At 42.5% G+C, this 18323-nt stretch overlaps 3 protein-coding genes across 4 annotated transcripts; 1 reads left to right on the top strand and 2 right to left on the bottom strand.

Moving 5' to 3' along the window:
* Positions 1–1942: 1942 nt before the first annotated feature.
* LOC134818440 (fibrous sheath CABYR-binding protein-like) lies at positions 1943–17328 on the bottom strand. 2 transcript variants are annotated; one of them, XM_063828003.1, is made up of 3 exons: positions 15825–17328; positions 3565–5557; positions 1943–3375 (listed from the first exon to the last, which is right to left on the bottom strand). In XM_063828003.1, exons 2-3 carry the CDS (start codon positions 5542–5544, stop codon positions 3334–3336), a joined length of 2022 nt encoding a protein of 673 aa, XP_063684073.1. In that variant the 5' UTR covers positions 5545–5557; positions 15825–17328; the 3' UTR covers positions 1943–3333. The 2 variants fall into 2 exon arrangements, with proteins under 2 accessions (XP_063684073.1, XP_063684071.1); XM_063828001.1 differs by lacking the exon at positions 15825–17328 and having other exon boundaries at positions 3565–5570.
* Positions 5781–15090, bottom strand: LOC134818755 (serine-aspartate repeat-containing protein F-like). The gene is made up of 3 exons (XM_063828401.1): positions 15035–15090; positions 8693–8764; positions 5781–8555 (listed from the first exon to the last, which is right to left on the bottom strand). The coding sequence occupies exons 1-3, from the start codon at positions 15088–15090 to the stop codon at positions 6236–6238; spliced, it is 2448 nt and encodes an 815-aa protein (XP_063684471.1). The 3' UTR covers positions 5781–6235.
* LOC134818756 (uncharacterized) lies at positions 15673–17318 on the top strand. The gene is made up of 2 exons (XM_063828402.1): positions 15673–15679; positions 15804–17318. The coding sequence occupies exons 1-2, from the start codon at positions 15673–15675 to the stop codon at positions 17162–17164; spliced, it is 1368 nt and encodes a 455-aa protein (XP_063684472.1). The 3' UTR covers positions 17165–17318.
* Positions 17329–18323: the final 995 nt, after the last annotated feature.

Raw genomic sequence — 18323 nt, forward strand, 5'->3', positions numbered from 1 at the left:
AAATTAAAAACAAAAAAGGATGAAACTTGACAAATAAATAACTTATCATGGCCATATGTTACCTGCGCTGGGGACCCCAGGCTATTATGTTCAATAAAGATTCGGCGGAATGACAGGCTGAGTGCCGCCCAGTAAGGCCATATGCTGGATATGATCACAATTCATTCCTCAACAAATTGAAATTTAGTCACTTAAGTGATAAGTCACGTTATATATGATATTAGTATTAGCCGCTTGTAGTTATACTTATACTTATAGTTATACACACAATGTGTTGGGATCCTATTTTCAATGTTGTTAAGTTACAGAATTACAATATTGAATACTTTACTGCAATTGTCAATTGTGCTAGCCCCAGTACAGCCACCCTAGCTGCCAATCTAGGTTAAACCTTTTATGAGGATGATTCTAGGTTTATACACCTTTATTATACATTTTAAGAATTAACGCTGCCTGCCAATCGGGTTGCTCTAAGTCTAACCAAAGCCCTCGCAGTAGCTCGCGCCCGCCGAACGGTGGCATTATTTTACTAATGAAACCAGCGCGTCACGCAGTATATTATATACCTTAATTCCCAAAAATTTGGGCGACCAAAAATTTGAGCGGGCCTCTCGCCCAAATTTTTTGCAGACCAAATTAATTGCATAAATCTTTTCCGCCTGCTAAATTTTTTGCTAACCAAACTTTTGGCATTTGGCCTGTGGCCCTGAAATCTATAGAAAGATGGCTTTTTCTTCATATCCAAGTGAAAAAATATTTGAAATTTTAGTTTTCTAATCTATCATTCATGGCTTGACCAAGTAGCAGGGGTCTGGGGGCGCAGCCCCCAGTGTGGTCAAGGGGCGGAGCCCACCGGAAAATTTTTAAGGAAATTAGACAATTTTGACGCATTTTCCAGTACTTGAGGGAAACGAATTTACGTTAGCAGCAACTAAAAGAAAAAGCAAATTAATGTAAGTAGTCCGAATTTAAGCTTGACAGTACATACACGGAATTCATCCATTGTTCGTGGTAACTGGCATGGTATTTAAAGATAACACAATGTAGGGGGGGGGGGGGGGGGGGGGGCTACAGTGCAACAAAACTGTAAACCATAGCCGTCTGGTTTAATGCTTTGTTGAAGAATACATAATTTTCATGTTTTTGTAAACTTGTCCCCCAAATCCCAGGGGGGGGGGGGGGCAGCTGCCCCCTGCCCCCCCCCCCCAGTGATGTAGCCCATGCGCAACACACAATTATGTACACCTTTGTTTCCCCAAAGCTAAGCGTATGTGCCGCTTAGTTTGATAGATCATGATGTAAACCTTCTGATTTTCTTCCAAACCTTTCGACCATCTGGTGAGGCGTCATAATGATAATTGTATGTGAAAGGGGTATGATAAGATATGCTGAGTGTAAGTAGACTAAACTATCTGATTGAGAGACTAAATATCACTATTGTATATCTATCATTTTGTACTGTGCCATCGTCACTGTATTTTTTAGTAGTTACTGGGCAGATCGTAAATTTCATAATGTGAAACAACTCAGACTACCACCTACATGCTTAAAATTGGCAAATATCTAACTGAAATTTTAGTGGAAAATTGTTCATTTTTCGAAGAATTTGTGCCCAAATTTTTGGTCGCCCAAATGAGTTCAAATTTTCTGCCCAAATTTTTCGGGCTCAAATAAATTGTGCTCAATATAATGGCACACAAATTTTTGGGAACTAAGGTACTCGTAGACTGATGGCTATGAGATCAACCAAACGGGCAAGGCAGCAGCGTTATATTAATATACTACGCTGTTGACTTTGAGTAATCCAACCCGAGAGGCTACTTAAAGGCTAGTGCAGATTTAGCGAATTGTTTAGCTTAATTGCGGTGCATTTTTTGTTTCAAAATTTGCAGCACATTTTTATTTGAACCTTGCAGAAAAGGACAAGAAACAAAAAGTTCCCTGTGGAATTTTAATTTCAAATCTGTTGTTATTTCAAGATATTGTTGATCGTATTCCCAAAAACTACATTGAAGTTAAACCAAAGAAAGATGCAGATTTTAGAATTAGAAAAATGTTACCATATGAACTGGTACATTTATCAAAGCTGAATCCTAAACCATTATAGCACTAATAAAGTAAGAAACATCCATAAAACTCTTTAATTGCGAATTGTATTTCACATTTAACGACTTAAAGTAATTTACAAAACACATAACCACACCGCAATGTAAAAATATAAAGAATACTGTCTACAGTTAAATTCACAATTGATGAAAAATATTTCCCGGTACAATATATCATATTTATAAAGAAAGCTAGAACTTTTTCAGCTGAGGTTATAGGGCTATCACTTTTCTTCATTAGAAAAACACCGTTTTTGGGGCAATATTTTTATTGACGTTACAATGAGAAAGATGTCAATGATATGTAAAAGTAAAGGGAAATTATGTACCGCTGGTCGGGAGGATGTAAGTATACCAATATATTTTGTCCCGTCTTCAATTAAAAACTGGTAAAAATCTTTAACAAATGCAATGATGTCACTGAATGCACTAGGAGTTCATCGAATGATGCTGTTTTGCAGTACCGCTTCTTAGGTAAGATCGAAAGAACGGTGTATTTCAAAGATTTAATCATAACTTCATTTAAAGTTATACGGCTTACAAAAATTGAATCAATATTTAATTCTATTTGATTTGCTATTAGCATTATCTCATGCACAGTTACTCAATCTATATTTGACCTCTGTGAATGATGAAGAATATGTTTTAGGAGCAAATGAATGAATGAAACATAATATTAATAATCAAGCGTCCAAGGACTCTGGTTTTGCGGCGTTTAAAAGACGGCTGTAGACCTGCTTCAAAAGGGCAGGATTTCTTTTATGACAGCTCATGTCTCATCTTGAATCTCCGTTCGAAGATCTTAGGAGCCAAGCCAGAGGATCATACGAAATATCCATTGAAGTTCAACATAATATTATGATAATGTCAATCACAAAAGTTTCATGCGTCATGTATTATCTAACCGATTAATTTTATATGTCATTTCCAATGCTCGCGGCATTTGATACAGACTCAAACCCTAGTCATCACCTAAAACTTGAGGAAAGTTCTGAACCATATCGTCAAACAAAGCCGAAATTGAACAGTCGTTTCAACAGCACATCTTTTGAAGAAACAGCATCTATGTGAAGAGGGATTCATTCCGTAAGAGATAGAATAAACTGGCTGGATATTCGTGTAAACAATGCTATAGAAGCTCTGCTGATCTGCTTTAGACACGTTAGATCCCTCTGAGTCGGTCCAAGGGCGTTCAGGCTGTTTAAATAATCTACAGTAATCAACTAATTTATAGTATCGTGCACGACTTTGCTTTTTTGTTCTTCTTTTTCTGAAATGGAAACGATTAGGTAATGAAGAACGATATTGCATGTTGACATTTCTATGAAACTGAGCCTGTTCCAAAAATTTTTTGATGTTGTGATATTATAATAATATAATCAATAAAATCAGAAATAGCAATTTTAAGATTAGAGTTCTCAAAAGGATGTACAATCTGTTGAATCATACTCCAACTCACCCCTGAACTAGGTTTTTCGTCTGATGGGCCAGCTTCAGCTGGTGGTGCAGCTTCTTCAGCAGGTGCAACTTCTGCTGGTGCAGGTTCGGCTGGAGCGGCTTCAGCAGGGGCGGGTTCAGCTGGGGCAGCTTCTTCGGCTGGAGCTGCTTCTTCGGCAGGAGCAGCCTCTGCTGGGGCAGCCTCTTCGACTGGAGCGGCTTCCACTGGGGCAGCTTCTGCTGGAGCGGCTTCCACTGGGGCAGCTTCTGCTGGAGCTGCTTCTTCAACTGGGGCAGCTTCTGCTGGAGCTGCTTCTTCAACTGGGGCAGCTTCTGCTGGAGCTGCTTCTTCGACAGGGGCGGCTTCAGCTGGGGCAGCTTCTACTGGGGCAGCTTCTTCGGCAGGAGCGGCTTCTACTGGGGCGGCCTCTTCAGCGGGTGCAGCTTCTGCTGGGGCAGCTTCTTCAGCGGGAGCAGCTTCTGCTGGAGCGGCCTCTTTAGGGGCGGCCTCTGCTGGAGCGGCTTCTACTGGGGCAGCTTCTTCAGCAGGAGCGGCTTCTACTGGGGCAGCTTCTTCAGCAGGAGCGGCTTCTACTGGGGCGGCCTCTTCAGCGGGAGCAGCTTCTGCTGGGGCTGCTTCTTCGACAGGAGCAGCTTCTAATGGAGCAGCTTCTTCGACAGGAGCGGCTTCTACTGGGGCGGCTTCTTCTACTGGGGCGGCTTCTTCTGCAGGAGCGGCTTCTTCAACTGGAGCAGCTTCTTCGACAGGAGCGGCTTCAACTGGGGCGGCCTCTACTGGAGCAGCTTCTTCGGCAGGAGCAGCTTCAGCAGGAGCGGCTTCTTCGACTGGGGCGGCAGCCTCTTCGACAGGGGCAGCTTCTGCAGGTGCTGCTTCCTCTACAGGGGCAGCTTCTTCGACTGGGGCGGCAGCCTCTTCAACAGGAGCAGCTTCCACTGGTGCTGCTTCTTCGGCAGGAGCGGCTTCAGCAGGTGCTGCCTCTTCTACAGGAGCAGCTTCTTCGACAGGAGCAGCAGCCTCTTCAACAGGAGCAGCTTCCGCTGGTGCTGCTTCTTCGGCAGGAGCGGCTTCAACAGGTGCTGCTTCTTCTATAGGGGCAGCTTCTTCGACTGGGGCGGTAGCCTCTTCAACAGGAGCAGCTTCTGCTGGTGCTGCTTCTTCTACAGGAGCGGCTTCAGCAGGTGCTGCTTCTTCGGCTGGAGCAGCTTCTTCGGCTGGAGCAGCTTCAGCAGGGGCACCTTCTTCCGCTGGTGCTGCTTCCTCGACAGGAGCGGCTTCTGCTGGGGCTGCTTCAGCAGGAGCAGCTTCTTCAACTGGAGCAGCTTCAGCAGGGGCAGCTTCTTCAACTGGAGCAGCTTCAGCAGGGGCAGCTTCTTCAACTGGAGCAGCTTCAGCAGGGGCAGCTTCTTCAACTGGAGCAGCTTCAGCAGGGGCAGCTTCTTCAACTGGAGCAGCTTCAGCAGGGGCAGCTTCTTCAACTGGAGCAGCTTCAGCAGGGGCAGCTTCTTCAACTGGAGCAGCTTCAGCAGGGGCAGCTTCAGCTGGTGCTGCTTCCTCGGCAGGAGCGGCTTCTGCTGGGGCGGCTGCTTCCGGGGCGGCTTCTGCGGGTGCTGCTTCTACTACTGGGGCGGCCTCTTCTACTGCAGCGGGTGCTTCTTCTACCGGAGCTGCTTCGGCGGGAGCTTCTGCAGGTGCGGCTTCAGCAGGCGCAGCTTCGGCTGGGGCGGCTTCTGCCGGTGCGGCTTCTGCCGGTGCGGCTTCTGCCGGTGCGGCTTCTGCCGGTGCAGCTTCTGCCGGTGCAGCTTCTGCCGGTGCAGCTTCTGCCGGTGCGGCTTCTGCCGGTGCAGCTTCTTCTACTGGAGCAGCTTCAACGGGAGCAGCTTCAACAGGAGCTGCTTCGGCAGGTGCGGCGGGGGCTGGAGTATCATCAATTTTAGCTTCTACGGCCGGTGCGGCGTCAGGGGCAGCAACTTCGTCTACCATTATTTCTTCAGAGCTAAAACAGTTTTTTGTTAAAGTAAGATTTATAATCAAATGACGAAATAGTTAAATTTATTATGGTTTTTTTTTCCGTTTCAAAGTATGGTCAGTTGAATTTCAGCTTGTTACAGTCAGAGTCAGTAGAGTCCGTTTGTTATAGCAAAAAAGCTCATCATAAGCCAGTCGTCGGGTGTTAGTAGAACCATATTCACGCTAAGTACATTAAAACACCCCAACGATTGACTAGCATAAAATTATCTTATTGACAGCAACAATCAAAAATCAAAAATCCAAAAGCTTCCACTAATCAAACAAAATTGTGACCGATTTGGTTAAATGCTAAAAGCTGATTCTATAAATATTTCAACCAATCGTAATTTTGTTATTAGCACGGAAATACACCTTTAATCAAACAATCTCATTTGAACAATCATCAATTTGCAAATTAGAAGCAAATATAAGGAAGCACTGAGGCTAAACATGTATTCACATATTTGTAATATAATAAGCTGTTTTGCAAAACTGATAGTCTGTGTAACACGCTCGATTCCAGAATTCACACTTTTGATATGACCTCACAGACGCATTTCTTTCCTCATAACAAGTAACAATCACGATACATTCGCACTCTTCACCGTATGGTGATAGTAATTAAAATCGCATGTGGTGTAATGCCGAGGAAATGAAACCAGGGTTACAATATGATACATCGTTTGAGGGAGGAACAGGGGCAAAGGGTCAAATCAACATCTACCCTAAATGTTTCGATCATCTCGTCGATCTTACTTATTAAAGGACTTTGAGGTTCCTCAATGTCGAAAGATTCCTCATATGTACCGGGTTCGACAGTTATTTTTTCGTGAGATGGTTTGGATGCAACAACAAAGCTGGATCGAGATTCTCCACATTCCGAATTCAAAAGACTGGAAGTATCCAAAATTCCTGGCTCGTCCATAACTTTTAAAATTTCATCCACTTTGAAAGATTCTACCATCTCTTTCAGAAGAGGATCATCCTCTGGAGGGAGAGGGGAGGCAGGTTTCAGTAGTTCAACGCGTTTTCTCTTGTTATTCTTCCTAGCGGTAGCTTCAGCAGCATGATCATAAGGCAACACTCGTTCATATTCACTTTTACCGTTGACTAACTTTATTACTATGAGGGTGCTCTTCGACATCTCATCCTCCGAGCTGACTGGAGATGGCGTGGAAACAGACGCAACTTCCAGATCTTCTTTTGAAACGAACTCAAATCCTTCAATGGTACCAGTATCTGAGGATTCCGACCCAGTTGGAGAGGTAGCGGAAACTTTTACTAGTTGGGAGTCATCGTCTTCGATAGCCAGATTTATCAAGGTATCGGTATCTGTATCATCCTCTGTGTTTTTTAAAGGATCGGTTTCTGCAGCGTCTTCAATGGGCGCTTCTTTTAAAATGTCCTCATCCATATCAATCATGACGATATCTTCGTCAACAGACGCTTCTTTTAGGGTATCAGAATTAGTGCCGGTTTCAGACTGTACGTCTTCTGAATCATCATCAACTTCCAGGTCATCCATAGTTATAACATCGACATCATCCCCAACGGTATCATTCTTTATAATTTCTACATCTGCGCCATCCTCAGCCGATATAGCCTTCTTCTCTTTATCATCGACCATCGCCACATCCTTGGCGTCTTCAGCAAGATACCGAAGATACCTTTCCCTAACGGACTCATTCTTTGTAGAATTACCTTCAGCAGGCAATTGACTAGAAGAATCTGCATCAGCTTCATCAATGACGACGGTATCTTCCTCTAATGATTGACTCTCAGCAGGCAATTGATTGGAAGAATCTGCATCATCATCATCAATGACGATTATATCTTTCACTGCAGAATGACCTTCTGCAGGCAATTTGCTTGAAGAATCTGCATCAGCGACGATGGCGTCTTCAGCAAGATATCGAAGATATCTTCCTCTAACGGACCCATTCTCTGCAGAATGACCTTCAGCAGGCAATTGACTAGAAGAATCTGCATCAGCTTCATCAATGACGACGGTATCTTCCTCTAATGATTGACTCTCAGCAGGCAATTGATTGGAAGAATCTGCATCATCATCATCAATGACGATTATATCTTTCACTGCAGAATGACCTTCTGCAGGCAATTTGCTTGAAGAATCTGCATCAGCGACGATGGCGTCTTCAGCAAGATATCGAAGATATCTTCCTCTAACGGACCCATTCTCTGCAGAATGACCTTCAGCAGGCAATTGACTAGAAGAATCTTCATCAGGGACGATGGCTTCCTCCAAGCTTTTGTTTTCTTCAACAGGCTCTTCCTTTGGAACATCCCCATTAAAGATGACAGCATTATCAACAATTTCTCCCTCAGAAGAATCTGCATCTGCATGATCAATGATGATGGTTACTTCCTGCATTGACGTAGTTTTAGAAGCGTCAGTATCGGCATCATCGCCAACCTTTACGCTAACCACAGAATCTGTATCTGCATCCTCTTCACTTGAACTTGAATAATCACTATGAGAGGAAGAGATGGCGTCCACTGAGGCCATTTCGAGGTCACTCTCAATACCCTCCGATGTAGAGGACCTTGGGAATACCTCATCGTTATTGGATGCACGAGCTGCGGCATCTTTTAATGGTTCTTCTAGTTCCAAGACAGGAGAAAGTGGCTGATCTAGATAGAAACTTCCAGAAAGAGTCTCATCGGATCCAACACTAGATCCGATACTTTCGAATTGTGCTAGAGCGTTAAGCACCTCGATCGCTTCGAGGTCTTCTTGGTGCTCTTTTGAGGAAACACTCGAGGAGGAGCTCGTTGGAGACGGGGACCTGGTATATGACGAGGAGTTAGAGGTACGGGAATCGGAAGAGGAAGATTCATCGTCAGGAGTTAGAGAGTTTACTTGGGACTTGACAAAGAAGTGGAGGTTTGACAATACTGACGGTGAGGAGGGGAGAGCAGCTGAAGGGGCATCTCCGTCTGACTGTCCCGTGTCTATATGCTCTCTGCAATGTCTTGGGTTATTTTAGTCTGCTTTGAAGAAGGAAACACAATAGAACCACACTCCCTTTCAATGACGCCGAAATATCTGACACAAGAAGATGAAAATATTGAAGAAGAAAGAACACTCTTGCTGCGATACCTGTTAAGAAGTGGACTTCCTATCGATGCTAGGTCGGCCTCTAAGCGCTCCAAGATGTCTAGTCTCGGTGGTCTGAAACATCATTGTACTTGTAGAAGTTTCCACATAATCTTGGTAAGAGAACTCCAGAAGGCTTCAAGACAGGAAGAGGAAACAAATAATAGCAGGGTATTTTGAGGGCATAGGCATGGTATCAAGATTTAAAACAAACTCTCAAAGGTACAGAGAAAATAATTGCAGCATTTAAGGTAAGAGTGTGCAAAAAAAAACAGCGTTTAGTAAAATAGCCGAAAGAGCTAAGCTACTACAAAACTACTGCCGAGAGACTGTAGACTAATAGAGTAAAACAGGAGTGGTAAACTAAACCGACAGTGATAATTCGTGTATAATTCGTAAATATCATAGAATATTTATATAGTGTTTCGTTGACGTTTTCTACACAGAATATGCAGCTTGGAAATACGTCAGTTTATCTTCGAGCTTATGTTTCGCCCGCCGTAGCTACATCACAAAACAACACTATGCATACAGCTACTCAGATTGAGAAACAGTGCACACCTGCAATTATCAACACACAAAGCGCAATTACATAATTGGGATAATTGCGACCTTTTAACGTACAGAATTATTCACTGTTACTGTATACAACGGACTGCAGTACTACACGCTACATTATACCGTTTGAACTGTGGAGTCGGAGAACCTAAAGAATAAGGTAGCAGTAAATAAGGACTAATGCACCATCTTCAACAAACTTCAAGCTTGTTTCAGGCAATTAATGGTCGGGTACAGCCAAGTTAGACCGGCAATACATCTACACAGCGAATTTAAACCGATTCACTTGCAAGATAGCATTTACAAAACAAAATTACCATGAGACAGCGATATTTTAAGCATCAAATTGCTCGGTCATTATTAAAGGACACATCGCAAATTAGCTTGGAAGTGCAGTAGCAAAATTGATTGTGAAGTTTAGACTTGGTAAGCGGTGTAACTTTAACATGCTGAGCTAAAAGAATTGTCAGCCAGGGTTAAAACCGAGGTCACATTTATGGTCCCTGTTACGACTTAGATTTCCATTATCCTCCCTAAATCACTTATCTTGGTCCCTACTAGAATATATCCATGGTTACTCCAATGGTAATTGAACCTTCAATGGCAACCCCATGGAAACATAATCAAAACACAAAAAGCACGTAAATGAATGATCCACGGATTCTAGGAATCACGAACGTTGTCTCTAGAATGATAAATATATACGCGCTAATTTATGAGATGCTCTAGGGGGGCCCTTTGTGAAGCGCACGAAATTAAAAGGCTTGGAACGGACCCAAATTCCATTCCGCTACCTACCCCAGTAATGTCTATTCGCATTAGATAATTGTGTAGAAAAGGGTAAATAACATAGATTGTTTCCTGTGCCTACAGATGCAGATTTTTGGAATTTCAGTCGGTTAGCAGACAGCAGTGCCAGGATTTGCTATTTAAACTTTTTCGATAGAATTCTAGGTCAAACAATCAATAGGCAAACTATGCATATGGGGCTGGATTTTTGTGTTATGTCCCGTCCCACGAGCAGTAATAAGATTAGGCTGAAATAAAATATGGAAGATCTCGTTGTGGAGCACCGTTCAGGGAAATTTTCCTAACATCGTTACATAGAACGTCGGTAAATTTGTCACTTATATCAAATTCCTAAATTCCTTCTGTATCTGTGGGCAGCGGGCAGGTAATTCTTGTGACCGATGGTTACAAATGTTTAAAAAACCGCTATATGAGTGGAATCCTGTCCAAGGGCCTGACAAAGTGTGGTCAGAACGAAAAGCAGTCAAGTTTAAGTCGCGATCGTTGAATTTAAATTCAAAAACTGAAACAACAACGAAATTTTAATTTTGCTAAATCAAGTTTTAGAAAAGCAAAATTAAAATGAAAATGATAACTCGTCATTTGTCAAAGCAAATACTCTAGTAGCTTATACCCGAGGTGTGAAAATGGAGAAGTACTTCTAATGACTTATTGGCCCTTCTCGAATTAGACATGGCAAAAAATGCTGTATCACATTTCTAACAAAGTGGAAAGATATCAAGCAGCCGAAAGGATAAATAAAGCATGATTATGGAATATTGACGTGTCAGTAAGAAAATTGCTTCATTTAAGTTTGACCTAACACGATTCATTACTTAGTCGAAAGGAAAAATAATTTGTCAACAGTTTAAATAAAACAGAATGAAGAAATACCAGTTGAATGGAGCATACAAGTACGTGGTTTTAACATCTGTCAATATACATTATACAATAGTTGAATTCAAAGCATGACAGCTCCTTCATAAATAAAAGCGCTAGTTTTCAATCTGCGAAATATTAAAATCTTCATATTCTTTATGATTCGCTATCAATAGCTGCTAGATGACTTTAAATTTTAACATAAAAAGAAAGGATAAATGGACCTTAATAAAACCAGTTGCAATTTGCATAATCTAACCTCAGTAATATAAGGACCATTGACTGCGAGGCGAAACTAAAAGTAATAAAATCATGGTCTCTGCACTAGCTTCGTCCCTCACAAAAACCAGTAACCACTACTCCGAGTCGATGAAACAACAGGCGGCTCCATTTAGGAGCTGCAGTTAAACGCGGGCTCAAATAACGCACATAATGTTACAAAGGAAGGGATCGTGGGAGCTGCATCAACTCAATGTGATTGTCCGCACACATTCCAGCTCCTTAGTGTTTCTATATTTGTTTCTCAGGTCTCCTATTTTTTACGAGCCCAACCCAGTACATTAAATTACTCTGAAAACAGTTTCAAAACCCACGCTAAGACAATCATCAACTAAAGAAACATGCGGCAGTGAAAAATGAATCTGATTTATTGAATCTGATCACGGTCCACACCACACGAAACATAGAGCGGTAACTGGGTTTAAAGTATAACCATTACACACGACCTCCGCTCTCACACAAAGCTGCAGAGAAAAAGTGAAGAAATCTCAGTGAAAGTATACCGCTGCCTGAAGAGAGAGTACAGCACAATAAAAAGAGGGGGAGACTAACAGCTTGGAGCTGCAATATGTGAGGTGCAACGGTAGGTACACACCAAGAGATCATGGGAGGGAACTAAGGAGTTAACAAGGGGGGCAGAGCGGGATTGTACACTATTACTGTACACTATTACTATTAACTATCACTATTAACACGTCGGTGCGTATGCTAGTAACTTAAACTGGTGCACACTGCACATTGACATATTATTAGTATTAACTCTCCGGTAAACGTACTAGTAACTTACTGGTGCACGTACTAGTAACTTACTGGTTAAGGCTCTTCTTGTAGATTACACTGCCTTATAATTTATATACAATGACTAATAGGTCGTTGGCTAATTGTCAGATACACAGCCATGTGCTGTTGATTAATCAGCCACTGACTGGTTTTTGGTAAAAATACTGGCACGGCACCAACTGACTGCTGACCGGTCATCTGCCTAGAACTGAATCGTAAGCTTGCCGTAGAATCAGTAGCATAGTAGAACGTCTGCAGTATAATGCGGGACGAACCATACAGAAATGTACAATGTAGAGGGGAGACGAATAATGTGTCCAGCACACTAGGTACGTGCTAATAAGACTGTCAGGCTTGTACAATGTACATACAAGGGGGCAAATCTTAATCTGACACCATGGCGGTATAGGTAGATACCTATTGAAAAGACAGGAAAAATTAGACAGCAAGCTTGAAAATCTAATATGAGAATTAGATATCTGCAGTAAATGAAAGATAAAAACTGATAATAAATTTGCACATTCAAGATTAAAATATAAGTTAGATGCTGGTTTTCTTATAATAACTTAATTGTGATGTATTCACCGCAAAATTAACTACGGTTACAGGTAAGAGGGTGGGGAAATGAAATCGCTGCTGTCGTTGTTGCTAATTCTATTCTCTGATCCTTCAACAAAACCTCATTTGGTAAGCAATTCACTGGTAATCTTGCAATAAAACTGGTAAATCGTTTACTCATTTGAAGATTAGCAACAAACGTTACTGTCTCAAAGATCTGTAGACGGCAATCAGGTTTTATCGGCAACCAGTCATAACAGTTTTCACTGAGTCTACCAAATTTACTCAAGTCTGCAGTGAAAGTTAATATCACCATTCACCAGACAGAGCAAACAGAGCTCCTCCTAATTCTACTAATTAAACTTAGAATATGTTTGAAAACGGCAAAATGGCATAAACGTATATAATTATAAATTGGCGTTGATCGAGTAAAGGGGTGTGGTACTGGTATGGAAGTTATGATACAATTAAATTACAAATATTAAAATTTGTTTAATGATCAGAAACAGAAATATTAAATAAACCCTAAAAACAAAAAAACGTAAGTTTTCTGGTCAGAAAGTGCACTCCCACCAAAGGTCGTGATGTCAGAACATTACTCATTAGTACACGTGTCCACCACCGTACAAAAAATTTCATATCTGCGGCATGTTGGGAGGAAAAAATGCTAGTTTCAAATTACCAGCGTGCAAGGTCACGTGGGGTATTTCAGAGGACAGTAGCCCGGGAAAGGAGACCGAATTATTAACACCTCCCAGCCGTATTGAAAATTCGGGGGAGTAACTCGTAAACTGGTATTAGATTATCAAATATCCCCCTTCATTCAAATAATCTGGAAGGGACATTTCGGGATGCTGTGGTGGGTTCGGGACAGTCTGTGAATTAGTGTCCCGAATGATCATGGAATGACAACTTTGTGACAAATCAAAATCAAAACGCAAAGCTTGATGATAATGATATTCTGAACTTTGAGTATACGTATTATATAAACGCGGGAGGGAGATAAGGTAACTCTACACGCGTTCTCTCTCAGGTCGAAGTGATAAAGCAGCACGGACACAGTACAGGACATTTGATCCATGCAAAGTCATGAAATCACAAATTGACTGCCACAAGGCTGATATATAATACATATTATTTGAGCTCTACCCCTGCTGACAAAGTCGCGTACGTGCTGCACAGAATAATGTGGTATTTTCGGTGGCATGTCGACAGAAATTCTATTATGTCCTGGTGTCCAGCCCATAGATTTAGTACAACGACCAAGTTACGTGGACGTATTGTGTTGTGAACTGTAGTCATGGGCACTAATTGAAAATCTTAACAGGAATCACCCACGTGGTTTGCCCATTAGTCCAACCAAATCAGGGACAAAAATATTGAATTGCAGAGGGGCCCTGACAGAATTAGGAATTCCAGGAGATAGGGAGAATTGAAAGTAAAAGGGCCCGTACGTGTGAAGTTAGAGGAGGACCGGCCAAATGATTTTAAAAATAGAAACGTACTTTAAGAGGGCGCGGTCGCAGTAAGGGTATAAACTATAAAACCTTGCAAAATGCACTCTCTCCTGGGAAAACCCGGATCGATAATTGGGGAAAAATGCAGGATAATACAAATAATTTAAATGAAAAGAATGTGAGAGTCGTGAGACAAAGCACGAAAGGTCGCAACACCTACTATAGTCGAGCTCATTCCGCGTTACCGAGCCGAGTTGCGGAGAACAAAAAAGGAAATCTGATAATGAGAGTGGGAAGGGTGATGGAAATCCGGTGTGATGGACAGCCTTTGTGAGGCGTGGAGGGACAAAAATAAGCTATGAAATACCTGATGTATATTTATCCTGTGGGCATGATAAGGGTATTGATTCCTCGAAAAAAGGAAATAGATAAGATTATGTTAAAATTAAAATAACTCCCGGATGCTTCATTCTTATCGACGGAATTTGAACTTCTTATCCTGTTTCTAAAATTAGACAAGTTTTTAGAAGATAAAATCATGGGAAAAGTGTACATGATTTCTAGAAGCTTTAAGAAAAAAGCTGTAATGACATCACGTACAAATTTATCACCATAAATTTGTATTTAATGAGAAGGCATGGGCGAAGCACTGGTTTAGGGTTTCAAATGACATGCGGTAATGATAATCTAATTTCCGCTTTTCAACAAGCATTTTTTCAAAGTAGCTGGTTACAATTAGACAGGTCCAAATATAAGGGACTTATCTCGATAGTGACGTGGATAAAAAGGCATACAATTTAAGTGGACGTTAATATTCAACACAATATTTTGGGATTAGGTCTGAGCCCTGAGGTTAATAATTTTGAGGTAGAGATAGAAACATATCTTGCTTTGCTCGTGACAACAATACAATAATTAATTCTATAGACAGAAGTAAACCATTGCTAATGTAACCCCATAAAGCAAGCTGACAAAGCGAGGACTGACCACAACCACAATGCCTGATTGCTAGTAAACACATGTGGTCTCCCTTCACACTACAAACTTCTTCTTATGCACTTGAGGAAGGGGATATTGACCACCCAGGGGAGCAATATACATTGCTGGGGGAATGTGACCTAGCTAGATCACCAGGGCTGCTAGATCACCAGGGCTGCTGTACAAAGCTGTGAACATAATTCTACTCAAATTACAGATCAAAAGTCGCGTCTAACTATTGGTAACAACGCGACAATTATTATACCTTATACATGAGCCGTTTATCTTGAAGCTATTCTATAAAGAGTCTCTTAGTCTTACTGCTCGTGCTATAGTCTATATACTATACTATACTAATCACTATCTGTGATATCCTTACAATTGGTTATCAGAACTAGTCAGACTTTCAAATATTAAAAAACTGTCGTTAATAAAACCGGACAGTAACAGACTGCAGGCCTAACGTACGTGCTATAAAAGTCCATGCGGATAGACTTCATTTTACGATGCCGCATTCGAATGCGGGATTTGTACACAAGGGTAATGATTTACAGTGATTACACTGAGCTAGACGAATAAAATTAACTGTCATACTCATAGGCAGTGATCTGCGGCTGTAAGCGGGAGTGTTTCCAGTCTAATACTTCTACTTTGAAGCGGGTGGAGAAATGGAAAGGAGTACATGGTATGTACTCAGAGTTGGAAATGTCAAGTCAGCGGTAGTCAGCAGTCAGAGTTTTCTGTCTTAATGAAGTGTGAAAAGTGTGTGTCTAATTGTATACTGAGAATTCAATATTCAGGCTGTGAAGATTTATATCACAAAGAGTAAAGGACAGAAGAACAAATAAAAATCTTACCTGGATTCGACAACTGGCGCAACAGACGCAGCCACAATTGGAGCAGATTCCTCTCTGCTTCTTCAACGGGAGCCGACTCTGCAACTGGCGTGTCCTCCACGGGGGCTGCTTCTTCAACAGGAGCGGCTTCTACTGGAGCTGCTTCTTCGACAGGAGCAACTTCTACAGGGGCTGCTTCTACTGGAGCTGCTTCTTCAACAGGAGCAGCTTCAGCAGGGGCAGCTTCTACTGGAGCTGCTTCTTCAACAGGAGCAGCTTCAACAGGGGCAGCTTCTACTGGAGCTGCTTCTTCGACAGGAGCAGCTTCTACAGGGGCTGCTTCTACTGGAGCTGCTTCTTCAACAGGAGCGGCTTCTACAGGGACTGCTTCTTCGGCAGGGGCGGCTTCTACTGGAGCTGCTTCTTCTACAGGGGCTGCTTCTTCGGCAGGGGCGGCTTCTACTGGAGCTGCTTCTTCGACCGGAGCGGCATCTTCAACAGGAGCAGCTTCTACAGGGGCTGCTTCTACTGGAGCTGCTTCTTCAACAGGAGCGGCTTCTACTGGAGCTGCTTCTTCAACAGGAGCGGCTTCTACTGGAGCGGCTTCTTCAACAGGAGCAGCTTCTACTGGAGCTGCTTCTTCGGCAGGGGCGGCTTCTACTGGAGCTGCTTCTTCAACAGGAGCAGCTTCTACTGGAGCTGCTTCTTCAACAGGAGCGGCTTCTACTGGAGCTGCTTCTTCAACAGGAACGGCTTCTACTGGAGCGGCTTCTACTGGGACTGCTTCTTCGACAGGAGCGGCTTCAACAGGGGCGGCTTCTACAGGTGCTGCTTCTTCGACAGGAGCGGCTTCTACTGGGGCTTCTTCTTCGACAGGAGCGGCTTCAACAGGGGCGGCTTCTACAAGGGCTGCTTCTTCGACAGGAGCGGCTTCTACTGGAGCTGCTTCTTCGACAGGAGCGGCTTCTACTGGAGCTGCTTCTTCGACAGGAGCGGCTTCAATAGGGGCTGCTTCTTCAACAGGGGCAGCTTCTACAGGGGCTGCTTCTTCAACAGGAGCGGCTTCTACAGGGGCTGCTTCTTCGACAGGAGCGGCTTCAGCAGGGGCAGCTTCTACAGGGGCTGCTTCTTCGACGGGAGCGGCTTCTACTGGAGCTGCTTCTTCGGCAGGAGCGACTATTACTGGGGCTGCTTCTTCGACAGGAGCTGCTTCTGCAGCAGGAGCTGCTTCTGCAGCAGGAGCTGCTTCGGCTGGGGCAGCTTCTTCAACAGAGGAGGCTTCGACTGGCGCAAGTTCGGCTGGCGCAGGTTCTGCGGCCGGTGCTTCTTCTACAGGAGCAACTGGAGCTTCATTGACATGATTTACTTCAGGGACTTCATCAGCTTGTGGGGTGGAGGGCAATCTGCTGAGAGCAGCGGTTATTGCATCCTTTGATGGCTTTGGAGAAATTGGTGGTGGACCAACAGGCGACGGTTCTGTTAAACAATCTGCATTTTCCGAAGCCATCTCACATGGACCCTGAAAGAATGAAAGTTCGTTACGATTATGAAAATATTTAAATCAAACTAACAAAATAACTGGATTTTAGAGCAGAGATGATCGTCAACTGTTATACAATATGAATAAAATTGTTATACAGATTCTGGACCAGAATTAAAATTACAATTTTACTAATTCAGTATTAGATGAAGAACAGATTCTAGCGTCATATTTGATTAAGTAAAAAATAGCACCTAAAGAATGACAACCCTGTATACGTAATTCCAAAAATGGTCCGGGCTCAGCGCACCCGGAATCAACTTCATACTTTGAAACAAGGCTATATTTGGTTACCAACAGACTGCAGTAACAGAGCGACGGGTACTAATTATTACACCAATTACTGGCTGATCTTACTTTACGTTAAAAAACACGGTGAAATACAATAGCGGTTCAAATTTACAAATTGAAATCCTAGATAAGGGATGTCTAATAATCTGATAAAAGCTGATTGAATCAAGATGATTTCAAATAGAGCGGTCGTGGAACCCTTAACCCAAGAACCTTATCAGTACATACCACCACATACCTACGTTCTGGAATTTGTCGTCTAAAGAGTAAACAATTTACAATACAGATGAGTAACCTTATCCCAGGATTACATATTGGATTTACTAAAAGTTCCTCAACCTAAAAGATTAGCCTAAGCTTCCTCACCCCAGGTGGAAACACTAAGTTTAGTGTTTCACCCCAGGCAGACGGGCGTAAAATTTCCAACTTATCACTGTTATATCTTTTTACACACAAAATCATCGGCTTAGAGATTTGGATCTCTATGGAGCAGTGCGCGCTTTCTCACATACTTCATGTGGAAACACTAAGTTTAGTACATTATTTCAGACTCCAAACATCAGTACACTTCATGTGGAAACACTAAGTTTAGTACATTATTTCAGACTCCAAACATCAGTACACTTCATGTGGAAACACTAAGTTTAGTACATTATTTCAGACTCCAAACATCAGTACACTTCAGGTGG

This window comes from Bolinopsis microptera, chromosome 7 (assembly GCF_026151205.1).
Source record: "Bolinopsis microptera isolate Bmic1 chromosome 7, MBARI_Bmic_1.0, whole genome shotgun sequence".
Taxonomy (NCBI): Eukaryota; Metazoa; Ctenophora; class Tentaculata; order Lobata; family Bolinopsidae; genus Bolinopsis; species Bolinopsis microptera.